At 35.0% G+C, this 26,603-nt stretch overlaps 2 protein-coding genes across 4 annotated transcripts in view; both read right to left on the bottom strand.

The window, feature by feature from the left end:
- Positions 1-1,013: 1,013 nt before the first annotated feature.
- On the bottom strand, positions 1,014-18,592 carry LOC106919843 (uncharacterized). Of its 2 annotated transcripts, XM_088016382.1 has the most exons (14): positions 17,920-18,592; positions 16,107-16,412; positions 14,342-14,611; positions 14,008-14,103; positions 13,237-13,296; positions 12,731-12,853; positions 12,300-12,353; positions 11,683-11,859; positions 7,857-8,147; positions 7,106-7,159; positions 6,497-6,673; positions 5,379-5,669; positions 3,824-4,021; positions 1,014-2,834 (listed from the first exon to the last, which is right to left on the bottom strand). In XM_088016382.1, exons 1-14 carry the CDS (start codon positions 17,966-17,968, stop codon positions 2,506-2,508), a joined length of 2,475 nt encoding a protein of 824 aa, XP_087872508.1. In that variant the 5' UTR covers positions 17,969-18,592; the 3' UTR covers positions 1,014-2,505. The 2 variants fall into 2 exon arrangements, with proteins under 2 accessions (XP_087872508.1, XP_087872511.1); XM_088016385.1 differs by lacking the exons at positions 5,379-5,669; positions 6,497-6,673.
- Positions 18,593-19,613: 1,021 nt separating this feature from the next.
- The window catches only part of klhl6 (kelch-like family member 6), a 21,987-nt gene continuing 14,997 nt past the window's right edge, over positions 19,614-26,603 (bottom strand). For both annotated transcript variants that reach the window (XM_014990476.2, XM_014990475.2), the window contains 3 exons: positions 26,102-26,304; positions 24,865-25,078; positions 19,614-20,242 (listed from right to left, as the gene is read on the bottom strand). In XM_014990476.2, coding sequence (XP_014845962.2) covers positions 19,944-20,242; positions 24,865-25,078; positions 26,102-26,304 — 716 coding nt within the window. In that variant the 3' untranslated portion in view covers positions 19,614-19,943. The remainder of the gene's footprint in view (positions 20,243-24,864; positions 25,079-26,101; positions 26,305-26,603) is intronic.

Genomic DNA, 26,603 nt, shown 5'->3' with positions numbered 1-26,603 from the left:
CATTATCCTGCTGGCATGCTTGTGCACAGTACAGATTATTGTGTTGCAATTTTAAGCCATCAAGCACATTGTTTTAATGTTTTTTTTTCTTATTTTGGTGATGCCTTATGCCATTTTATTTTACAAAATATGTGTTGTCCATCTTTAAAATCCACTGCATTCTTGTTTGACAGAATCTCCAAGTGTACATGTGCATCATAATAAATCAGAAAATCAGTTTGAAAATTATTTCAAAAGTTCATCTCTGAAAGGTCACCTCACATTACACATGGATGTATTATTGGCAGGAATAATGCAAATGAACTTCACAGTGAATGGATAGTTTTCAGTCATGTTTGAAAAACGTTTATATTTTATTGGCTTTGAATTGTAACGTGTCTAACTAAATCTGGATTTTAAAGACATAATCGTCCTAATTAATAAAATCTGTAGAATAGATGTATATAATAAACTAGTTCTACCTGTAAAACTGAATAATTAAATCATTTTACTTCTTAATTATATTTGAATTTGTTGAGATTCGCCTTTATAAAGGTTCAAATATGGCCGCCTTCCAGTAAATCTTGAGTTGCCCTTGAGACATGAAGCAAATAGAAGCAGAAACATCACTTTGCATTCACATAGGCATTAAATTCTAGTGATCATAAAATATGGTAAAATATGGAAATGGTTTGCTGTGGCAGGTGCAAAGCACAAAAATGATTAAGCAGATCAGAATGAACTAATGCCAAATGCAAGTATTTATTAGAAAACAGTGATTAATATGAAAATCTATCATATTCTATTTAACAGAAATGATTCACATCGCTATTACTATACCACAGACTTATTTAAGGTTGTGTGTTTTAACAAGTCAAAATTAGATTTACCTCATTTGTTAAGCTTTACCCCAACAACAAAAGTACCTTTCTAATACAGTTACAGACAACTGAAGGAAGAGAAGCACCTGTAAAGTTAATAAACACGTCCATAATCTAATTCAGAACTACAAAAAAAACAACCCTCAGAAGTCCTTTGTTAGAATTATTATAACATTTATTGTTATGAACAATACAAAAATGGATAAAACTTGGTGGTGCAAATTCTATTTTGTTGCTATAAAAATATATAAATTGACATACATCAATCAGATTATTATACAATTATTATAAGATTATGACCATGGATAAGTGACATGAACAATATCCTCGCCTATAGGTGAGAGATTTGGTCAGCAGAGGCATCCAGATGTTCATACTAGACTTTAGATGTCAGGCCTAATTGTTGCATTGTATTATAAATACACCACTTTATAAGGTATTATCAAGTTTATAGTTTTCTGAATGTCTGAAAAACAAATTAAACTAAACATTGTAATTCAAGATTCAGATGTAAAGTTGAGAGTATAAAGTGTAATTATCAGTGGAAAGATCACTAAGATTTTTAAATGTACAAAAATATATACATTTCCTCAAATGTGTGTGTTGAACTACAGGAAGTATAGCATTTACAACCATAAATTTTATATTATCATGTGTACAATCAATAACTTTAAATTAGCTATTATTAACTTGCATGCTGCAATTTGAAATTTTAAAGCAAAAAACACTACCCCTGAACATGCTTTGGTGGAAACTTTTTACAAGACAAGATGCTGCTCAAGTTATTGGGAAAATAAGTAAAAATAAACATAGAGGACGTAAATGGATGGACACGGGGCAGAGATTCATCTCCCAACAGGAAGTTACAGTGGAATCAACCTAAATGTTAGTAAGAAGACTTAAATATGTCTTCTTAACTGAACTGAAACTGAATGACCTTGAGCTTTTGAAAACCAGAATGAGAAACATTTTAGTGTACTGCTGCACAAAGCAAAAGATGATTCTATGAAACTATATCATCAGGATGAAGTTATATGCACGCTGCACACTAAATTTTTCATTCTTGAAAAAAAAAAGACTTTGTATTGTTTTCCTTCTGATTAAGAAATTGTGCACTTTGTCTTGATCCATCACTAAAAATTCCTCGAAACATACTGTGTAGCTTGTGGTTGATACTTGTCAATGCAAGTTCATATTTAGAAAAAGATGGAGCACCCATCTTTCTTCAGCTTATCATAAATACCTCAACTTGACTATCTCAGAATAAAACTCCTTGCTACTTTTTATCTTGGTCTTTGCTCCTTTCCATCGCTCTTCTTTATTCGTTGGTTTCTCTTGGAATTGTGCCCATTTGTCATGTTGCCTGAGAGGCAGCAGATAATGTGGAGCTCCAACAGTTTGCCCATCTTTGTTCTCACTGAAGCTCTTATTTTATATTTTTGTCTGCGTAGGTTAATCTTCGCCTTCAGCAGATTATAGCGCTACGTCTGCTCTTGTTCTTTTCTTCTTCCTCAGACTGTATTTTCTAGATCAGGCTACTCTCAAAAGTCTTTGCATTGCTGCTTAGTGTCTATTTTTTGGTCTTGATTTAGTTCTGTGAGAAGGGGGAGACGGATATTTGCTGTCTTAGTTTGGGTGGTGTTGGTCACTTATTTTGTAGGGTCTCCATTTCAGATGCTGTTTCAGAGAGGCTTTTCTCATCCACTGTCGTTTCTGAATCAGTCTCTCTGGCAGTGGAAGCGGGTGGAGCTTGCTCCTCGTTTTCTGATTCTTCTGAGGATGATGATGAAGATTCTCCATTACTTGCCTTTGCACACTCATCTGAGTTGATGTCTTGTTTACGTTCAGCCTCTGGTGCGCTCTCTGGAGAGTTTTGGCTCAAAGGAGAACTCTCCCTGGCAACAGGCGGTGGCTGAACATCATTTTCAGGGGTTGATTTTTCAAACTCATTCTCCTCTTTCTTACTTCCCGAATCTGAAACAGACAGCAACAGTTGTGCTAGAACCCATCTGCTAAGAATTTGCAAATATGTTGAACAGTTCATTATAAGTAACACACACACACAAAAAAATCCTCCCTGCATGCACTTTTTAGGACTGAGCAAAGCCAAAAAAAAAAAAAAGTCACTTCCAAATAAAGCAATGGAGTGCATTAAAGGTAATCAAATTGAGTCCTTCTTCCAGGTTGTGACATGCTTGTGTAAATACAATTTAACCTGTCAAAACTGATGAATGTTAGTCATTCCTAAAGATGGAAAAAGTCATTCACAATAAGTGTTTTTCTTTTCTGAATCAGAAAATACTAGAACATCATGAATAAACAATAACGAAACCACCGATGCTAAACCTTTTGTGTCGGGTTCCATATTCTGAATATAGAAGACATCATTTAATCTGGAAGCTTTGGAGATGAGGACATCATAAAAATAATAATGTTGCTTTGGGTTTATACTTTATCTTTATGTATTCCACTTGAAAGAACAATGACAGTTTTGTAAGTGTTCTTTGAAATGCAGAAACAGGTGAGAAAAACCTTCAAAGCAACCATATAAAAAGAAAATATGTGCTAAATAACCTAAAAAAAAAACAAACATAAAAAAAACATTAACTGGGCAAAATTGTGACAGAGGAAGTAACATGGTTACTAAAAATATAAGTAAATAAATATCAGCACATCATTAAACACGTGACACCTTGTTTGATATCTTGCTTTGTGAAAAATATCCTACAACTCCTTTGAGGAAGTAAAGGATTTTCAGGAAAATATTGTGAAATATCAAGTTTTACATGCCTCACTTTTGATGCACTCCTCTTGTAAAATGTACATGTATACTGTAGATCAATGGTATAAAATTCAAAGTGTCCTGCTGGATTTGTTTTTTATGTCTAAAAATACTTTTAAACATATTCATGGCGGGAAGTAGCAGTAGGGAAAAATGCAATATTTAATCCATGTGTACTCACTACTTTCAGATGACAAATCTGTTGGTTCAGGATTCATAGCCTCAGAATCTGAAGGGTCGTCCGCCAAGACTTCTTCCTCCACAACCTCTCTGGGCTCAGCTTCATTAGCTTGTCCAATCTCCTTCTCAAAGAACATGCGACGTTGTTTAACCAGCGCAGATGAAGGACTTTTGTTGTCTTGGACTTTGTTCTCTGAATCTAAACCACAAAATAATAAAAAAATAAAGCGCAGTGTAATACTGAATCCACATGTGTAGTGAGATGAATTCAAACCATTCAGTTAGTCTAAAAAAATATGTCTTGTAAAATATAAGTAGGAGATAAGAAACAAAATGCAGCTATTCATTCAATAACATCTGAAGATAAAGTTTGCTGCATACAAATTTAGGAACTCACTTTATATATATATATATATATATATATATATATATATATATATATATATATATATATATATATATATATATATATATATATATATATATATATATTTTTTTTTTTTTTTTTTTTTCAGTTCCCAATTAATTTGTAAATTATTGAAAATTAAAGACATAATCTTGTAATCTGAAAATAGAACCTTGAAAACTAAATATAATCAAATAATTTGTAGACCAGAAATAATTGTGACAGAGGAAGTAACGTAGTTACTAAAAATTTAAGTAAATAAAAATCAGCTCATCATTAAACACGTGACACCTTGTTTGATATCTTGCTTTATGAAAAATGTCCTACAACTCCTTTGAGGAAGTAAAGGATTTTCAGGAAAATATTGTGGAACATCAAGTTTTACATGCCTCACTTTTGATGCACTCCTCTTGTAAAATGTACACGTATACTGTAGATCAATGGTATAAAATTCAAAGTGTACTGCTAGATTATAGTTATGAACATCACTTTTCCTTTATGTCACCCTCTTGTTTTATTTATCATAAAAAAAGCTAAACGAACCTTCTGGGATTTTTTTTCAATGAACCTTGAGTGCCCCCAAGTGGTCGAATAATTATTAGACAACAATAAGACGGCAAGTAATGGCTCAAGTTTAACCATTGAACGTCTGAGGTGAGCAAGCCATCTGACCAGTATATTGTCAATTAAGTGATGTTAATATTACATTGTTCGTTCAACTTCTGAGCCAACAGAGGGTTAAGGTTATTCTCCTGTTTCTTCATGTATTTCAATACCATTAAACATAAGGATGTATAAAATAAGAGGACAAGGGTGATACTAACAATTGTTGTAAAACTGCTATATTAATAATTAAAACAAATAGCTTAGGAGAGCAAATAGGGATATAAAATGTAATATTTGCTTTGAAGCCTGGAAAACATTCGTTGTGAAACAACCAAGATGACAATGACAGAATAAACAGAACAGACTGTATATCAGTTTTAACATGAAAAAAACAAAACAAATTGCTTTGTATGTTCAATCAGATGTTTTTAAAAAATACAATAAAACATTTGTTGTCATAAAAAAACTAAACAAAACAAACAAACAAAACAAAAAAAACGTGGTATTGCATTTAAAATTACATTGTTAGGTCATTCGTACTCACTCTGATTTTCTGGCACTTCATCTGGATTCCCAGAATCTGAGGGATCATTTGAAACTGGTCTCTTATCTTCCGGGTTTGTATTTTCAGTCGCTTTTTTGTAGCCATTATTGCCATTCAGCGCACCAGGTAAAGCATCCTTAGTTTCCTCAGTTTCTACAGGATTATTCTCCAAAACGTCTAGACGTTTCTCTTCATCCCCTGATTTTTCATCATCTGAACAAGGATGATTAAGATTGGGTGACACCGCAGGAGGAGATGAAAATCCACTACCTTCAGGTTTTTCACTTAAACCTATAAAAGAGACAGAAATGCTGTAAGCAAAACTAATTCTTTCAAGGCAAGCAAAGGTTGATTCTTGCCACTCTTCCACAAACAATATTGACTCTAGAAAAAGACAAAATGGTCAAAATTGTGAGATTAGAGGAAGTAAATTGGTGGCTAAGATAAAAAAAAAACAGCTCATTATTCAGCAAGTGACACTGTTTCATATCTTCCTAGATCTGCTTTTTGAAAAAGCATCCTTAGTTCCCTCAGCATCTACAGGATTATCCTCTTTATTCAAAATGTCTGGAAGTTAAACAATCAGACAGTAAGGGACTGCTTAAGTTTTATTTTTGTTTTGTATAAGACTATCCAACAAAGCTATTTTAGTAAGCATAGCGCCAGTTCAATAGGTTTTTAATTCAGTAGAAGTAAAGAGTAACCATCCAAGAAATCACTTGAGATTTTTTGAAACAATGAAATGTGACAAACATACAAGAGATAGGAAATGGGGAAAGGAGCAAATGTTTTTTTTCACACCACTGTAAATTTGTCTAGGCTTTAATTGTTTTTCAGCAACCTGGGTGTCCATGCAAACTTCATAGGGGTTGGAGGAGTTGGTAAGGGGATAACATCTCTTTTGTTCAAACAAATGGAGCGAGTCACTTTTAAAACAAAAATTTAGAAAATAGTGGAAAATACTTCTACGATAATACAATAGTTCTTATGGTGACATGAGAAAGTAGCAAATATCAGCTCTGTGTGAAGTGTTTTTTATGTCTAAAATACTTTTAAACATGTTCATGGCGGGTAGTAGCAGTAGGGAAAAATGCAATATTTAATCCATGTGTACTCACTACGTTCAGATGACGAAGCTGTTAGTTCTGGATTCATAGCCTCAGGATCTGAAGGGTTGTTCTCCAAGACTTCTTTCTCCACACCCTTTCTGGGCTCAGCTTCATTAGCTTGTCCATTCTCCTTCTCAAAGATCTTGCGACGTTGTTTAACTGTCAAATCGTATGGCTTCTCTGAATCTAAACCACAAAATAATAAAAAAATAAAGCGCAGTGTAATACTGAATCCACATGTGTAGTGAGATGAATTCAAACCATTCAGTTAGTCTAAAAAAATATGTCTTGTAAAATATAAGTAGGAGATAAGAAACAAAATGCAGCTATTCATTCAATAATGTTTGAAGATAAAAAGGTTTTCTCCATGCAATTTTTTTTTTACATTTTCAGTTCTCAATGAATTTGTAAATTATTGAAAAATAGAACCTTGAAAACTAAATACAATTAAATAATTTGTAGACAAGAAATAACTGCTCATACAGTTACCAAAATTAGATTAAAAATCTAAAATATGCTTTCTGTAACAACTAAATTAGTAAAAAAAAAAAAAAAAAGAAATTAAGGTCTTCTAATGTTAATAAACATTTTTATTATAAACTCAGCAAAACAGATTACCTGAGGATGAATGTTGGCGAATGCTTTTCCTCAGATCCTTCATATGAGCCTCATCTGTAAAAAGTTAATTACTATCAGCAAAATCATTGCACAAAGAAAATATGTATTTTATTATATGCACATACAATGGCTTCTGAGGCCACTTTTTCTTGACATCCTATTTTGCTCTGAGACAAAACAGAGTAAAAAACAAAGTCTGACTTCTGATACAGCATATTAAACTTCACTTTGTAACTTAAGTTGCCTCGTCTGAGGTGAGCAAGCCATCTGACCAGTATATTGTCAATTAAGGGATGTTAATATTACATTGTTCGTTCAACTTCTGAGCCAACAGAGGGTGTGTTATTCTCCTGTTTCTTCATGTATTTCAATACCATTAAACATAAGGGTGTATAAAATAAGAGGACAAGGGTGATACTAACAATTGTTGTAAAACTGCTATATTAATAATTAAAACAAATAGCTTAGGAGAGCAAATAGGGATATAAAACGTAATATTTGCTTTGAAGCCTGGAAAACATTCGTTGTGAAACAACCAAGATGACAATGACAGAATAAACAGAATAGACTATATATCAGTTTTAACATGAAAAAAAAAATGCTTTGTATGTTCAATCAGATGTTTTTAAAAAATACAATAAAACATTTATTGTAATAAAAAAACTAAACAAACAAACAAACAAAAAAAACCATGTGGTAAACATTTTAAACATTGTGTTTAAAATTACATTGTTAGGTCATTCGTACTCACTCTGATTTTCTGGCACTTCATCTGGATTCCCAGAATCTGAAGGATCATTTGAAACTGGTCTCTTATCTTCCGGGTTTGTATTTTCAGTCGCTTTTTTGTAGCCATTATTGCCATTCAGCGCACCAGGTAAAGCATCCTTAGTTTCCTCAGTTTCTACAGGATTATTCTCCAAAACGTCTGGAGGTTTCTCTTCATCCCCTGATTTTTCATCATCTGAACAAGGATGATTAAGATTGGGTGACACCGCAGGAGGAGATGAAAATCCACTACCTTCAGGTTTTTCACTTAAACCTATAAAAGAGACAGAAATGCTGTAAAGAAAAACTAATTCTTTCAAGGCAAGCAAATGTTGATTCTTGCCACTCTTCCACAAACAATATTAACTCTAGAAAAAGACAAAATGGTCAAAATTGTGAGATTAGAAGAAGTAAATTGGTTGCTAAAATAAAAAAAAAAAAATATCAGCTCATTATTCAGCAGGTGACACTGCTTCATATCTTGCTAGATCTGCTTTTTGAAAAATAACCTACAACCTCTAAGCTTGATGAAATAAAGGATCTTCAAGGAAATGTTGTGGGACATCAAATCCTGTCATGTCTTTGAAATATGCCTCGCTTCTGATGTTCTCTTCTTGTAAAATGTACATGTACTTTTGATCAATGGTGGGCACTAATCAAAATTGCACACAATTACTGCAAACATTACTTTTCCCTGATGTCCTTGCCTTGTTTTTATATATATATTTTTTTCCCCCATACTAAAAGCTAAACCATCAGGGATTTTTTCAATGCTCCATGAGTGCCTCCAAGTGGTCAAGCAATTATTAGATAAAACAATCAGACAGTAAGGGACTGCTTAAGTTTCATTTTTGTTTTAAATATATTGCAGCTCTAAAGTGAGTTAAAATCACCTGCATAGTGCAGTGTGAGATGAAGGGATGTTACTATCAGGCACTACCGCAAAATTTGAGGTATGTTATTCCTTTTTTGCAATATGTCTTACAAAACCTTTAAAACATAAAGTGGTTTAGTCACAATTCTTATAAAGCCGATACAATAATAAATTAAAAGGAGTGTTGATGAGCAAACAGAGGTATGAGACAGACATGTTCAGTAACGTAATGTTGCCAAAACCAGATGTAATGTTTTCTCTGAGGTTCGGATAAAGTCAGGAACGAAATAACAAAAATGACAAAATATAAACAAAATATAAGGAAGTCCACCATGTCTTAGGATAGGAAATACTATTTGAGTTATTTTGTATGTTCAATATATTTTTAAATATTCAACAAATTGCTGTTCTAAAAAGGAATTTGTATATTAAAATATGGTTAATTACCTTATTTGTACTCAGTCTGATCATTTGACACCTCATCTGGATTTCCAGAATCAGCAGGGTCGTCTAAACCTTGCTTCTTGATAACTTCCGGTTTCGTATTTTCAGTCACTTTTTGTAGTTGAGAGAAATTCCAAACAATGTTTGATTTATTACCAGACATTGTAATGTCTGGCTTTTATTAGAAAAGTCTTTTACATGTTTTTTTTTTTTTCCCAAAATTGTCCCACATTTATCTCCATCCATCTGTCATGAGCTCTAGTAAGCATATCTGTCCTGCTGAAGAAATGCATCCCCCCAATGATGCTGCCAGCACCATGTTTCCCTGTGAGTTTTCAAGGTGATGCAAAGGTGCTAGTTTTCCCCCACAAATAATTTTCACACTTAGGCCATTGAGTTTAATTTTGGTCTCATCTAACCAGACACCTTCTTTTAAATGTTTGATGCACTTCTTTATCATTTGTGGCCATCTTCAAACATGACTTTGGTGGACGTCTAACCATGAAGGACTGATTACAGCAGATTGATGAGTGAACTCTTAATCCTGCAATGTGCTGCATAGTTTATAGAAACTGAAGCTGTTCAGTTTCTATTAAAAACTGAATAAGAGTCACATGACATAACCCCTAGATTACAACAACACTCGTTCTCTTTGCAGAATCGGTGCATAAGGAGAGGATGTCCTTATGCACCTCATAGTTTTGACTCGCTATATACCCCGATTACTCAGTGAAAGTCCTGCTAGCTCTACTTTATATTTCTCCAAAATCCTACCCCTAACCTGTCTGGTGTGTTCTTTAGTATTAATGCTGCTTTTTCACGAATAAATCCCTGAGGTCATCATAGAATGATGGTATTTGTACTAAGATTAAATAAATTAGTATTTTAAGAGAATTAGTTGTAATGACTGTTATTCAAGAGCATTAGAAAGGACTGAACCCCCCAAAAAAGGCCAAACATGTCCTTTCACAAGCTTCTTCTTTCCTTAAGCCAATGTATAACTAATTTCTTTGTCCAATTGAAAATCCAGACCAGTAAGTTACTGGCTGATACCTTTAGAAGTTGCTTCAGTATTTCCACATAAATGTCATAATATTTGTTCCTTGGCAACATCAAGGGATCAAAAGGGAAAATACATAAGCCCCAGTTCTTACTTTTCAGATGTTCTCAAACTAAAGTTGCATGTGAACACAAGTGTGATATTCAATACATAAAAAAAAGAAATACTGAGTGGAAAAGTGAGCTGTAAACATTACCGTTTACTTGCAGAGGCAAGTTGGGATTTGTCTTAACATGAACATTTGGCTTTTGTCGAACTGCGTAAAATGACTATGCCACAAGAAGCACAGCTTGCTTTAGATACAAGAAAACATGTACAACCGTTTGAATAAAATTAAACTCCATTATTGTAATCAAACTGGTCAAACGTGAAGTTTCAGGTGCTTTTCCTTCTTTTTTTACTTGACAGAATGTGCCTGTCAGAGACTCACTAGCCCAAGTGGGTGTGACATGCTGTCACATAAATGAAAGCAAAAACAGTGACTGCTTGTTTTGGAAAAAATAGCTCTACAGCAGTGTGAAGAACTGTTTTCCACTCCCTGATTACCTATGTTTTTGCATGTTTGTCACACTTAGGCGTTTCAGAACATCAAACCAATTTAAATATTAATCAAGAAAAATACAAGTAAACACAAAATGAAGTTTTTAAATGAAGGTTAGAAGAAGAAAACGAGCCTTCATGGCCCTGTGTGAAAAAGTGACTGCTCCTCTCCAATGGCGGAGCCATTTTGGGGCCCAAGGCAAATCTTTGTAAAGGGGCCCTCTCCCACGAGTGCCGTCATTTACCAGGAGGCCCAAAAGCTGAAAGATCCTGAAGGGCTGTCACAATGTCTTAGGGGCAGAGTGCCTGCAGCTGTGGTAAGATTTATTTATTTATTTTAAAATTTTTTTGTAAAAAAAAAAAAAAAAAAGATCAAGAAAGCAATCATTCATACAGGACGAGAATATCCAAAAAACCTATTTCAGTAAGCATAGCACCGGGTCAATAGATTTTTAATCCAGTAGAAGTAAAGAGTAACCATCCAAGAAATTACTTGAGATTTTTCGAAACAATGAAATGTGACAAACATACAAGAGATAGGAAATTAGGAAAGGAGCAAATGTTTTTTAAACACCACTGTAAATTTGTCTAGGCTTTAATTGTTTTTCAGCAACCTGGGTATCCATGCAAACTTAATAGGGGTTGGAGGAGTTGGTGAGGGGATAACAGCTCTTTTGTTCAAACAAATGGAGCGAGTCACTTTAAAAACAAAAATTTAGAAAATAGTGGAAAATACTTCTACGATAATACAATAGTTCTTATGGTGACATGAGAAAGTAGCAAATATCAGCTCTATGTGAAGTGTTTTTTATGTCTAAAATACTTTTAAACATGTTCATGGCGGGTAGTAGCAGTAGGGAAAAATGCAATATTTAATCCATGTGTACTCACTACGTTCAGATGACGAAGCTGTTAGTTCTGGATTCATAGCCTCAGGATCTGAAGGGTTGTTCTCCAAGACTTCTTCCTCCACAACCTCTCTGGGCTCAGCTTCATTAGCTTGTCCATTCTCCTTCTCAAAGATCTTGCGACGTTGTTTAACTGTCAAATCGTATGGCTTCTCTGAATCTAAACCACAAAATAATAAAAAAATAAAGCAGAGTGTAATACTGAATCCACATGTGTAGTGAGATGAATTCAAACCATTCAGTTAGTCTAAAAAAATATGTCTTGTAAAATATAAGTAGGAGATAAGAAACAAAATGCAGCTATTCATTCAATAACGTTTGAGGATAAAAAGGTCTTCTCCATACCAATTTAGGAACTCGCTTTATTTTATTTTATTTTTTACATTTTCAGTTGTCAATGAATTTGTAAATTATTGAAAAATAGAACCTTGAAAACTAAATACAATCAAATAATTTGTAGACCAGAAATAACTGCTCATACAGTTACCAAAATTAGATTAAAAATCTAAAATATGCTTTTTAATAGCTAAATTAGTAAAAAAAAAACTAAGATCTTCTAATGTTAAACATTTTTATTATAAACTCAGCAAAACAGATTACCTGAGGATGAACGTCGGCAAATGCTTTCCCTCAGCTCCTTCATATGAGCCTCATCTGTAAAAAGTTAATTACTATCAGCAAAATCATTGCACAAAGAAAATATGTATTTTATTATATGCACATACAATGGCTTCTGAGGCCACTTTTTCTTGAGATCCTATTTTGCTCTGAGACAAAACAGAGTAAAAAACAAAGTCTGACTTCTGATACAGCATATTAAACTTTACTTTGTAACTTAAGATGCCTAAAGTGATTTTTTTTCACGTTATGCATTTTTGCCATTGTTTATACAGAAAAAAAATAAATAAAATATATATATATATATTTCTTCTCCTACTGCAAGTTCTTTCATGTAAATTCTTTGCTTTAATTTACATGAAACAGTTATGCTTCACTTTCTTTAATTGAGTAAATCTTTGGGTAGAGTTTACCCTTATGGGGAGGATTCAATCGGGCGTCATTTATTTGCTTTAGGTGTCCAAGAGAATGTTTAGAGGGAAATGTAGGTGCTCTGTCCAGAAGAACCCGGATTTCCTCACTTCCAGATGCCGCTACTGAAAAAATGTGAAAAGACATAATAAATGTAGCTGGAAATCAATAAATTATCACAATGATATTAAAACCTGTCACTGTTAACAAATAATTCATGATACTAAGAAATAGCTAATATAGAGAAAAATCACATCTGTAACTGTAAACCTGCTTCTTTGTTTCGTAGCAGAGCATAATTTAAAAATTACTATGAGCTGCTTAAGAAAATGCTGCTTCAAAATGTTAAATGTGTAAATTGCATTATCAATTCAATGATTGTTATATCAGTCTTCTAGATGACAAGCAAAAAAATATTTCTGTCATTTACACCAATAAATTATTACAAAAACTGACAATGTTTCTGTTTGACTTTTGTATTCATGGTCCAGACAAAATACTGACATACCGTTTGGATATCCAGGTTTTGAGTGACTTTCCAAATCAGACTTCTTAGGATTTGAGCGCACTAGAATCAAGAAAACGGTATCATGATTAAGTTTCAGAGAACTGTCTATCAATCTACTTATTCAAATCATTGAAAAAAATTATAACTGAAGAAAGAATCAACATTTTTCTCTGTGCATATATTTCTAATGAGGGTACTGACAAGAAATCTACAATAGATACTAGTAACGATCTGTAACAATCTACAATAGATACTAGTAACGATCTGAGAAATTTACACATACAGTATGAAGAAATCTAAAAGGAGCAATTCATGTGTAATATTGTAGAATGCTACAATATTTTACAATATTATAAAAATAACAGTACCTTTAAAACATTCATTAAAATGTATAAAATACTTAATAAAAGTAGCTTGGTGGGTGATGACAGCTGCAAGACATGGAGAAATTAGTTGCAGGAAAAGCGTAGGTTGGATTTTGACTTTTAAATCCAACAAATGACCTACAAATTTTAAAGTTCGTGGAGACTTATATTATGCACACTGATAATCTATTCTTTCCATAGTTTTTCCAATTGGATTCATATGGGTTTAGTAACAGAGCCATTCCAGCAGGTCTGTTTGATTTTTTTCCTCAGAACCAATTGAATTTCATTGGCTGTGTGTTTTGAGTCAACGTCTTGGGAATCTCCATGGCTTAGGGTTAGGGTTACCCAATTATTTAATTTTATTCGACTTTATTACTCATGACCAATTTATTTGTAACAGTACCTTTTTTATGACAAATGTAGAACAACAGTAGAATCAGCAGTAGAACAACAAGCCCAACAACAACACCAGCAATCAGTCCGGCTTGAGCCTTTGGCTCTGTAAAGATAAAACAAAGTGAAAAATAAAAAAATGTACATGTTAAAAAAGAACTAAAGTGCAATAGATAAAATGGATAATCCGGTCTGAAATTACAATAAAATTGATCATAAGCATTGATCATGTATCTGCTTTTGTTCACCAGTTATCTCTGCATTAAACACATGACCATTGAAATATGAATAATAGCCTCTAAGTTTATTTACTAAAGAATAAAAGTGTAAAACAAATATCTTACCAGGGTAGCAGTCGTTAGCAGTGAACACTGCTGATTCTTGAGTGAGTTGGTTCTTTACAGTACAGCTGTACTGATGATCATCAAGTTCCCCTCCAAGGGAAATCTTCAACACATGTCCAAGATTAATCTGTCCATTTGTGCTCCACTGAAACTCCAGTGAGGACTGATCAGAATGGGTTGGTAAAGAGCAGAGCAGAGTCGCCTTCCCTGCTGACTCAGAGGTGCTTGCATTGTTTATTTCACAGGATATGGTAGGCTTGGTGACTTTGTCTAAAATAAAGCATAAGAGCAAACAAGTGACTGCAACATCAGAAAGATACATGAACTGTTTCATCCATACTAACTGATTCATCAACATAAAAAAGAATATTTGACAAAATATTAAATACTAAGAGTTTGCTACAAAGGAACTGTTTGAATTATTTAATAGAAATTGAATTAATTTTAACATTAATGTTAAAACAAATTGATTTCAGCAGCGTATTGCCCTGTTACATCAGCCATCTAATACAGTGAAACAATCTCCCTGAGTTTTATGATCTCAGTCACAAAGATCTCTATCAGTTTTGGGATAGAAAAGAGAGCAAAAGTCCATCTAAGTGAGCTAATATATAATTAACATGTTACAGACTACTGCATCCAAACAATCATTAGTGAACTACTGTAAACCCAAGGAATCAAATATGAAACCAAGGCAACCAATAAAATCTACTGTAACACAACTTGAAGTTTAAGAGAGAAACTGAAACAACATATCAGAGAGTTGCATACCAGTGTCTGTCGAAACCAAATAAGGTATCTGACTTACAGAAAAAATAAGTTGCAAAATTTGCCTTTGATGGAAAGTTATTTAGTGAAATGTGCCTTATGGTTTATTAATACTAATCTTGTGTTGAAGTTAGTAATGGAGTATTATGAGGTAACAGTGTGCAAAGTAGGATCATTTGCCCAGAGACTTTGATACAATCTGGATTATAGATTACAGGAACTGGACAAACCTCCCACATCCATTAGACAGACTACAAGTTAAAGGCTCTTCTGCACTGGCTTGACTGACCAGGCTTGAGAATATACATTGTTTATAGGACAGCTACAGAATTTAATGCAGTTTAAGTCCCTTTTGCTTGTTTTCTAGATTATATTTGGCTGGTAGATTATAACCATTTGTGCTCTGTAGAGTAATTATTTAATTAATTGTGAATAAAAGCAAATAGTAAGTATGGTAGCATTAGCTGAGATCCCACACTTATGGCAGGTATGTGGTGTAGCGCTTTATGAAGTCAGGAAGACCCTAAAGCGGTTCACACTGAACTCAATCAGTCACCCATTCTCACACACACGCACACACACACACTGATGGCAGAAAGCTACTACATTGTAGCCACAACTGCCCTGGGAAAGGCTGACAGGCATGAGGCCGTCATGCACCAGCACCACTGCTGACCACCACTTAAATGAGTGATAAGCAGAATATTGTTAAAATGTTTAAAAAGACTGACTGAGAGAAAAGGCTCTTCACATCCGAATGTCTTTAAACTTCTCTTTTTGTTTATTCCTGGAGCTATGTGTTACCCATGCTGCGATTCAACTCTGTAAGAACCTATTCATAACAATAACGCAAACTATGCATAAAATAAACACTAAAAACCTTCTTTATGGCTTCTCATTAAATAGTTACTTAAAAGAACAGAGTACTCAATGCCAATCTAAAACTGCTGTCAGAAATGTTTATTTTTAGGGAAGAAAAAAACAAAAAAAAACTTACCAATGACTATCAGTTTATATCTTTTGGTCATATGTTTGTTGTTAGTTAATATTTCCAGGTCATAAAATCCGCTGTCTCCATATCTCAGGTTGCTGATGAACAGATTTGCAGAACGCCAGTCAAGAGTGACCCGGTCTTCAAATGACCCAAAGGATTTTTCTTCGCTGCCATCAAAATGCACCACTTTGTGAACGTTGTGTCCTTCTACACGCTTCCACAGAATGTCAGTAGGGGATTCTTTGTTGCTGAAGCCTGGGAAGTCGACTCCCCCCCCCACCGGTTTATATATTGTATCTTGTCCAGAAACTACAAAGAGAATTTAAGTGAGAGTAGACATGTTAAAATGTAAAAAGATTAGTACACTATACAAAACAATGTAGTAAAGTAGAATTTCAAGCCCACCCCTGATGATTTGTTCATTCAATCATTGGGAAGAAAAAAAAATAATGACATTCCTAGATTTTTATCCTTTCAAAAAAATATATGGCCCACACAGTGGAAAAACAGAAGATATTACCAAAAATTTTTGGACTAGTTGGTTTTAAACCTAGAAATTAAATAAACCACCAGCGAAACTAGTACTTTTTTTTAAAAATCAATGAATTATTTACTTAAAACAATTATTTACTTAAAACAAGCTCCTAGATCTTGCTGAAAAATGATTTGGTTTTCCTTTGTTTCAAGCGTCTTCAGATATTTGCACTAGAAACTAGAGCAGAACTTCTTGGTAAGATATTGCATGTTGCAGTGTAAGCTCTTCAACCAGTCATTTCTAACTCAAAACATGTCCTGCCTCCTATTGTCAACATCATCCAAAAAGTCAGCAAGATTTAATTCTTATGGGGCCTAAATGCCCTTTAAAAAAAAAAAAAAAAAAAAAGTTATGTTTTTCACATAAATGTGAAAACTTCAATGTATTAATAAAAACAAACAAAAGCATGATATATTATTCTTCTGGATTGCCCACCTCTGAAGATGTTTTTAAAATATATTTTGGTTATGAGAGGTCGGATAAGATTCTCTATCATTAAAACTGTTAACCCTGTCACAGGTAAAACCCTCCATATAGCACGTAAACATAGCAATATTTACAGTTAGAATATACAGACAACGCTGTCAAGATCAGCAATGCTAGCTGCCCTAACTACACAAAATATTAACAGAAGAGGTTGAAAACAGTTTGAAAAAATTGGGTTTTTAGTCTTAATTTCTCTGAAAATTATTTTGTTAGGATTAAGAGACCTACACAAGGTGATGGTACCGCCTTCATTTTCAGATGAGTTGGACAGTGTTCAGTGGGAGGCCTAAAGCTTAGAATGTTGTTTAACAACAAAAACCTTTGTTACACTTTTCCACAACTCTATAGCTGACCCGTCTGGGAAGTTCCATGTTAAACAAATATCTGTGTTTGCAGTGTAACAGAACATAATAGTCTTTGGGTGGAATTGCAAAACTCTGTGTGAACATACTCTCCTGTCTCTTCACCTAGAGACTGCTACACAAAGATCAAAAGATGATAAAAACGTTTAAGAAAGTTATTAGACATCAGAAACATAAAAAACCCCATATAGTTACGACTATTTTAATACCTTAATAAAAGGTGATGAAGTGTTTTAAGTTATAATCGTTAAAGCAAGTTAGACGTGCAGTCAGAATGTGTACAAATTAGGTGACGGAACAAATCCCAGCCAGAATGCCGTCTTTGTAATGTTAAGGAAGCAGTGCGGTGTTGTTTTGTCATTATGTACACTGTACGTTTACAGAAATGTTCAAAGTAGTTTGAAAAGTATTTTTCATTTATAGTTAAACTTACCCATGCAGCAAATAAGAGAGAAGCAGACGACGAAGCGCCAAAGACTCATTTCTGGAGCAGTATCAAATTGCAGGTGGTTGTTTAACAATTCACAATTTACTTTCACTTCACTAAACAGGTAAGCGACAGCAAAGGTTACCGAAGCCGGTTAGGTACAAAAAGAAAAACAACGTCGATCATTTTACCTAAAACCAGTGTGGACAGGATTGAAAATAATCTTAAAGTCAAAGTTAAGATTAAATACAAGGAACGACACGAAACATCCCGTCAAAGTGCAGGTTTCGATTGCTTCACCTGTCACACCTGAATGTGTGGTGCGCTTTGGACCGGAAATGAGTAAATATTACTTCAACTATTAAAAATCTTTCACTAGTAACTTTGGGAAAATCGATAGTTGCTCCTTAAATAAGCATTTCTATTAGATGAAATATAAATACCTTAGATGGTTAAAGATGGAAAACATGAAACATAGATATATGTAAAAAAAAAAAAAAAAAAGGAAAAAAAAGTTTACTTTGACGTTTTCCGTAAGAGAACCGGAAATGAATTAAACGTGTATTTTCCAGCTTGACGTGTCCTTGTTGGAAAGAATGTTTATAAGAAAAGATAAGACTTGCAGACAGCAAAAGCTTCGAGCATTCCTTTCGTAGGACTACGATTGTCTTACGGACAAAAAAAAAATTCAATTGTGTGTTGTTTTTTTTTTTAAGCACGCATTATCTACTGTTAATTCAGTGTTTGCACCTACATCAATTTATGTCGTGTAGTCCAAAATCAGTCATGAATGTGAACATAAATGTGCATCTCAGTAAATTAAAATGTAATGGAGAAGTCATTTGCAGTAATTCTAACCAAAACGTGGACCTATTTCAAGTATTTCTGTCAGTTTTACTTATTTTGGTTTGCAGTAATCAAAAGTCAAAATTCAGTTTCTCAGATATTTCAGATGTAGCATTAAACCACAAAATAAGTTTCTAACACATAAATGTTATGTTATGGCCACAGTTAAGTGATGCACTCAATGCTAATCAAACAGAGTAACTTTAACAATTTGTTTATCTGTGTTTATCTAATATGTGCACATAATTTCAACGACATAAATACTAAAATGTTTTACTCCAAGTGGGCTATTTAGTTCAAAATTTTCGTAATATTTCACAAACTTTAATGGTGTAATCACCTGATTACACAAACTATTTAATTTTGTGTTGTAAGACTATAATCTTTGTTTTTGTTCTTCAAAGTAAAATAATAATAATAAAAAGCAATATTAATTTTCAGCTTCATGATAAAAAAAAATACAATTCTGTCATTTTAGTTTAACACTTGATATGGAATTTTTTCAAAGTATCAAGTGTTATTCATAACTCTAGACAGACTTTATTTAGTAAAAATAGGTTAAAAAAAATAGCTGTTTATATATTACAGGAACCTAACATATGATTTACACAATCGTGGGAAAGACTGCTTACTTGACAGATGTCCAGCAGACAGTAAGCAACATAAGGTCAGAGCAAAAGCAGCTGACTGCTCACAGAGTCGTGTATCTAAGCAAATTAATGGAAAGTTAAGTGGAAAGAAAGCTTGTAGTAAATTAAGGGGCATAGTCAACAGTAAAAGTTGAGGAAAGAGAAAAACACACTGAAAAAAAGGACAATGATTGTTGCTCAATGATTCAAAGACCAAAATTAAAGTAAAATTGTCTTTTGAATTTAATATATGAAATATATTTATATTCAATCATATTCAATGTGTTAAGATAAATCTTTACTGCTGAAGTGACATTACATATTTTATACCCCAGAGAACACAAAGTCAAGGAAAGATAACAGCTATTTTTAATCAGAGTAGAGCTCAAGAAAATATATATTTATATTTTAGGCTTTCGCTGCTTACATTAGTACAAACACAGTGATATCTCATGGTAAAGTGGCAAGTGAATGAAAAAGATAACACTTTCCCCGTATCGTTTTGATATGTTACTTGCTGTGGCAAAACTAAAGTCTGGTTCATGAAAGCTTGTGTCATTGGCACTCTGACGAAGGTGTGACTCTGTGAATGTGCGTGTAAGACTTCATGAGCGTCACACTGCCATGGTGGGATACGCCCAGCGGTAGGACACACTCCTCTGTCAACACCCCTCGATCCACATCCCAGCACATCACCGTGGAAATCACTTGGTTCTTGTTATCCCTCCCCCCTGTGATGAAAAGTTTGTTGTTGCAGGCTGCGATGGCACAACTTGCCCTCTCCCCCAGACGAGCCACCAGGGACCAGGAGTCGGACAGAGGGGAGTAGCAGTACATGGCGTGCATGGCACCACCTGGAAGAGCAATAAAGAACTGAAGGTGAGCTAAAGGTTATGTCATAAAGCATATGAGCTACTTAAATTGGTGACTTAAATCTTAATGAATATTATGTCTACTATTTTATTTTTTTTTATCTTAGCTTATTTGTAAGCACATGTGTGTGTGTGCTGACACACATACTCTCCTGGACCACTGCTTCTGTGTTTCTTGTTTTTTCCATGTTCGTTCAGCCTCCAGCCAGCTGTCGCAGCTGGCCTCCAGCCAAGTTAAGGTTATACTTAACCTAACAGTAACCTGGTTAACATTAACCTTAACTAGGTTAATGTTAACCTTAACCAGTTTTTTTTACAGGTCCTTTCTTCCTGTTTAAATAAAATGTTTCTCTCCACTGCAGTCCCATGCTTACTCAAGCAGAAGCATTGGTGCAAAGCTAAGATGGCCTTTCTCAGCTTACCAAGTGACATTGCATAACTTATTGTGCATAACTTACATTGCATAACTTAACTTGTACTGTGTTAAAATCAGCATAGAATCGGACAACATATAACTCAATCAAAATCAGAAAAACTTAGATTAATATTAGCTGAATTTGGACTGAAATGTATTCTGGATATTATGTGTAATGGAGCCATTAGTCTAATAAAGAGCCATGAAATTGCATTTGCTGTGAATTGGGTCTCTATTAGTGAATTAGATTGCAACATAGATGAGATATAATTAAACTGAAATGAATACCCGTGGGTTATTGATAACCACATACGGATTTATGTACTGATAAATTAATAAATTGTTGAACTCTTCATGCCTCTTGAACCTTTACACAAATGTCAGTGTATTTAATTGGGATCATGTGTGATAAACCCACACAGAGTATTTCATTTTGAAGTGGAAGAAGGGGGATAGATGGTTTTCACATTTTTTAAAATCTTTTTTAATAAAAAAAAAATCTACAAAGTTAGCCATACATTTGCATTCAGCCCCATGATTTAACAGTTTTGTAGATGTTCTCACATTGGGTCACACATAGCTTCTGCATGGAAAGCTTAGACTCATCTGACCAGCTTCTTTCACATGTTTGTTGGCTGCTCTAAATGGCCAGTGGCAAACTGTAGAGGGGAATTGTTTTGACTTTCTATCACCTATTAAACTATCTTGCCTCATTAAAGAAAAAATCCAAATTTGTGGAGTGCATGACTAATAGTTGTCCTACCAAAGAATTTTCCCATCTGAGTTGTGCATCTCTGCAGATCCTTTATATTTACCATGGGTATATATGGAAAGTTAGGTGAGGTGGATCAAAATCTCATGGTTGGTTTGCTTCCACATTTTTCCTCTGCTCCCTCCCTAGCCATGCCTGCCCTGCTTGCTCTGTTTTTTTTTTTTTTGTTGTTGTTGTTTTCAGTCTTTGCACATCCTCCAAATCTACAACTTATGGATCTTGTCAACCGATCTCTCAATGCAATTGATCAAATTTTCTCGACGAGAAGTCTGGGCACAGGAGAGCCTCTTGTCCTGCGGGGATACACCCGGTGGGATTCACCCTGGATTTATTCATGACAACAGGATTTCTGCTGTTTGGAGATTGCGGATTCCTGGCTTATCGACAAATTTGTGACTGACTTGGCCGAACTAGCGAACACTCAGACTGTTGGTTTGGACAGAGACGCAAGATGGATGCGAGTCTTGCTGAGACATGCAGCCCAGCTGAGGTCTCTAAAACTCACTAGAAGGATGGAATCGATCTTGGAGAAGTTGCTAGTTTCGGTTCAGTGGAACGACCAAACTACTTTGGATGATTGGAAACTGAGATGTATCGGAGAGACTTTAGGGAAGATTGAAATTTATAATCTGCCCAACCTAAGACATTCTGTGTTTGCATTGGCTTTCCCCATGTTGCCTTAGAAGGGCTGCATATCTCTAATCTCCTTGAAGATATGTAAACGTAATGCTTCTTCCCACCTCACCCCCTCCTGTTATCCATGCAGCTGTGGAGCTGAGCTCTTCCAAGGACGTTCCTCAATAACAACACCACTATCGGACTGAGCAACGTGGTTTCATGGCCCTGTGATGTCACCGCCTTCACTCATTTTGCCTTTTGTTTTGGCTGAATGTTGCCATTTGCCCTAACGTGTCCTTTCTTCTTCTTTTATTTTATTTTGTTAGAAACTGTGGAGTACTGACTTTTTAACCCAGAAAAAGATTATTTTAGTTTATTAGTAATATCAGAAATTGTGGAGTACGCACAATTTAGATCAACATTACACTTCCTAGATAACTTTTATGCAGAGAGACTCATACTGCTACAGAATTACAGGAACAGTCACCACTTAGTTACTTTTTATACTACTACTTGTTAGAAACTGTGACTACTCACTTTTAACCCAGAAAAGGACTTAGAACAAACTTAGAATTTAGCTATTCATCTTTAGATTATTATCAGTTATTTAGAAACTGTGGAGTACTCACTTTTAACCCAGAAAAAGAATTAGTCACTCTTCAGCTTATTTTTTCAGAAACTCACTATCTAGATGCAGAGACACTTTTGGATCGAGACTACTTTTTAGACTCCTGTTCTTCCAACCCAGAAATGGAATTAGATCAGAGGATACTAGCAACCCTGAACAGGAGCACCTAATTCTTTAGATCAACATTAGATTATTTTTCTCTTTGTTCTTCTCTTTCCTTTGGTTTGTTATTTTGCTTGTATTTCCTTTTAATTTCTGTAAAGCACTTTGTAAAGCCTTGTTGTTGAAAATGTGCTATATAAATAAAATTACCTTCACCTTTACTGCTCTCTTGTCATTTTCACCGGATGTATTCAACAGTGCCGCAAGGTATGCTCTCAAAGTTTGTGATATTTTATAAACTAATCTAAAATTTAATGGCAGATAATTTACCTGCCATTAAATTTCATTTACGGTCCCTGCCAGCATGCCTAGGTGGGCCCCATGTGGGGAAAAGGAGGGCAGACCATATGGGTCCCATATGGGTTTGTCCGCGGGTTCCACAATGGCCCCACATGGTTTTGTCCATTTAGGGCCCATGTAGGGCCCATGTGGGGCCATCGTGGAACCCGCGGACAAACCCATATGGGACCCATATGGTCTGCCCTCCTTTCCCCCACATGGGTCCCACATAGGCATGCTGGCTGGGGGTGAAAGAGTGAAAGTGAGAAAATGCTAACTGCACTTTTCACATAATTATTATTTTTTTAATTAGAAAAGCATGTTTTATTTTTCTTACACTTCAAAATAATATGTTACTTTCCACTGATCTAAAAATGTCTCAACAATATGTCAAAGTTTGTGACTCCAGTCAGTGTAGCAGAGAGGTTCCCAAACTGACACCTCCTTCACTGACAAACATCGTTCAACCAGACAGCTATTTGTAAGCCATAAGGGGGGCCCAGAAATAGTTTGGAAATCACTGGGGGGGCCCAGGAGAAAAAGTTTGGGAACCACTGGTGTAGCATAATTTTAAAAAGCCTAGTCAGCAATGATACCTATTTTACGCTCTGCTCTGCAATATACCCGCTGAATAAAATTAATAAAGCTGCAGAAACTGGCCAGTACGTAGTGTATAAATATTATTTTCTTGCTTTTGTGCACAATGCAAAAGTTGAGCAGAAGTACTACAGTCAAATGAAACAAAACTGTAATAAAAATACTTAAATGTTCAAACAGATTTTAACTTTTTTTGTGTGTTCTTATCTTTAGATGCCACCAACACAATAAAGATATGGATAACTTCTCTGTTATTTGAAATTTTGAGCTGTTTTGAAGGACAAGTTCTTTGCAGAATGTTTGAACATTGTTAATTACACACATGTTTGGTTGGGTTACTTTTCTCATTTGAAAGTAAGATATCTCGGTGCCTGGACTCTTGCAAATTTTGCAGAGAATGTGGTTTGGCATATAACTGGTGAGATAATGGTTTGCCTTTCCTGAGGCTGTGAAGGCTGTGTTCCACTTTTGCACCTGTGCATGCTGGTTGTCCTGTAGTGCAAATGCAAAAGCAGAACTTCCTCTGAGGGGAATGTAGCCTTTGCTAATATGTCTGACTTTGCTGCAATTTAAGCCAAATGTTTGCATTGAAATAAGTCTAAGCTGGCTTTTACACTGTCAATATTATGCCAATCTGGGAAAGATAGCAAGCAATTTCCAACATCAAGCCATGTTGATACAGCTTTCACAGAAATGAGCTAAAAACAGCCACAGCACTTCAGAATCTGCATGCTGAAGTGCTAAATAACAGTTCTGAATGCAGTAGCAAATTTCACACATCGCCATGTTCTCAGCAGCAACATTACTGTTTTAGGGACTTTGCCTTGCACATGAAGAATTTGACATTGCATTCTATGCATTGCAAATAATTGCAGAATTCAGTTTTCTTTTTTCATACAGCCTTTAATTTTTAATTTTAAACTTCAGGATTTCTCAGTCTTGCTATACCCTGTTTAAGCATTTTTACATTGTACTGGTTTCAAATACATAATGACCAAACATTTTACAAAAAAACATTTGGAATATTATCTTTGTGCCACATTAAGCTGTTTAAGTTTTCACACCTCGGATAATATCTTTGTTTGCATCTCAAGTAACATCTAACTATTTATTTTTAGATACTTCAAACTTACCAACGACGTAGATGCAGTTCTTGAATGTAACAGCATTGGTGCATTTGGTTTCTATAGGGATGGGTGCCCGCAGTTCCCAGCTGTCTGTTCCTGGTTCCCAGCACTGAACTTTATCTGTGGCTAGTTTTCCATTAGGACCACCACCAATCACATAAATCCATCTGTCAAAGCTTGCTGCAGCAAAGGAGCTGACACCCACTGCAAGAGGTGTCACCTGTAGTAAATACATAAAAAAGTCCATTAAGCAAGATAATATCAGAAAAGGGAGATAATATGATAGTGATTCACATAAATCTCTTTTTAAGTAACATTTCAGGCAACGCTTTATTTGAAGGGGTGTGCATAAGACTGACATAACACCTGTCATGAACATGAAGGAGTCTTTATGAATGTTTATGACAGTTGTCATGAAGTGTCATTCGGTAAATAATGACACTTTTAATGCAAAATTGCTCTAAAAGATACATTAAAAGTCCATTAAAAATGCCAACTTTGCATTAAACTGTCATTTACAAAAACATGCAAAGTTGGCATTTTTAATGGACTTTCAATGTGAAAAATGTGAAGGAAGGGAGTTTTATTTCGGGAATTCTAAGGAAAGCAAGTATAAACCTGCCTCACACTTCGTAGTGAGAACATGGGTTTAATTCTGCTTTTCTCTTCCCCGTTTTATCATAATGACAGTGACCACAAGTATGATATGTAAGATGTTTCCCCACAATTTATAAAATTTCTCTAAGCATATTGGAGATTTGAAACCTCCCAAACCTCAGATCTATGCACCTCCAACATCATTTTGAGCTTTCTTGTGGTAGACTCCATCACTGTTTTCATCAGTTTATCAGCAGCGAGAGGAAGGTGGGTGGCTTTACAGAGCACAGTACAAATCCGTTTGCATGTCTTAAATTCCATTTTTGACCGCAATACATCTTGCATCTTTTAACTGCACAAAACATTCCTCAGTCTATGAGCGGCCAGCCAACATGCACATTTCGGAGGTGTATGCACTTGTCCTTTGCGCTGCATACCAATGCTGGGGAAGTGAGTGTTGCATTTCGTTAATTTTTCTAGTGGCATTGCCACTTATTGGGATAATGTAATAAGGTTAAAACTTTGAAATATGGCTGGGGATGTGCTCTGGGGATTCTACTGTGTTTCTGATGTACCTGAGGAACTCTTTAAGATCATCCGTGTTCAAGAGACATCAAAGCCAATTTTGAGTTAAATGTGTATTTACCTGTGTCCAGCGATTGTGAAAAGGATCATAGGCTTCCACACTAGCAAGCCTCTGAATCCCATCAAATCCACCCAGAGCGTACACTTTTCCGCCATGAACTGCCATCTTGTGTCTCCAGCGTCCGTTCGACATTGACTCAATTTGGATCCATTTGTCCAGGGCGCCGTTATATTTCCAAACATCGTGTTGGGTCTCTTTACCACCTGCAGCAAGCAAATCATATGAGGAAAATGTCACCTCTCGCTAAGACTTTATGTCCTTCTAAGCACTAATTTATCCTAACATGTAGACTAAAGATTAGTCTGGATGCCTGCGTTGGAGCATTGTGGTCATATCTAGGTTTAGTGCCAACAGGCCCATGACCTTTTTTTAACTTTTGCAGCGTGCATCAACCTTGGCAGTTGACGTACCATTTTACCCAAAGCTAAAATGTCAGTTCCTGGGTTGGGAAACGCCTAAAACCACAGTAACTGTGAATGCAGATGACACCACGCCTTCCTGT

The sequence above is a fragment of the Poecilia mexicana genome, unplaced genomic scaffold (assembly GCF_051168715.1).
Source record: "Poecilia mexicana isolate PSO_F unplaced genomic scaffold, ASM5116871v1 scaffold_2, whole genome shotgun sequence".
NCBI lineage: Eukaryota > Metazoa > Chordata > Actinopteri > Cyprinodontiformes > Poeciliidae > Poecilia > Poecilia mexicana.
This window is presented reverse-complemented; position numbering and strand designations above follow the sequence as displayed.

Coding starts and splice junctions, on each gene's coding strand:
- LOC106919843 (XM_088016382.1), bottom strand. CDS start 17,968: ATGAGTCTTTGGCGCTTCGTCGTCTGCTTCTCTCTTATTTGCTGCATG. Junction 7,160..7,856: donor TGAAGTGCCAGAAAATCAGA/GTGAGTACGAAT, acceptor AACTTTTTACAG/ATGAGGCTCATATGAAGGAT. Junction 2,835..3,823: donor AGATTTGTCATCTGAAAGTA/GTGAGTACACAT, acceptor TGTCTGTTTCAG/ATTCGGGAAGTAAGAAAGAG.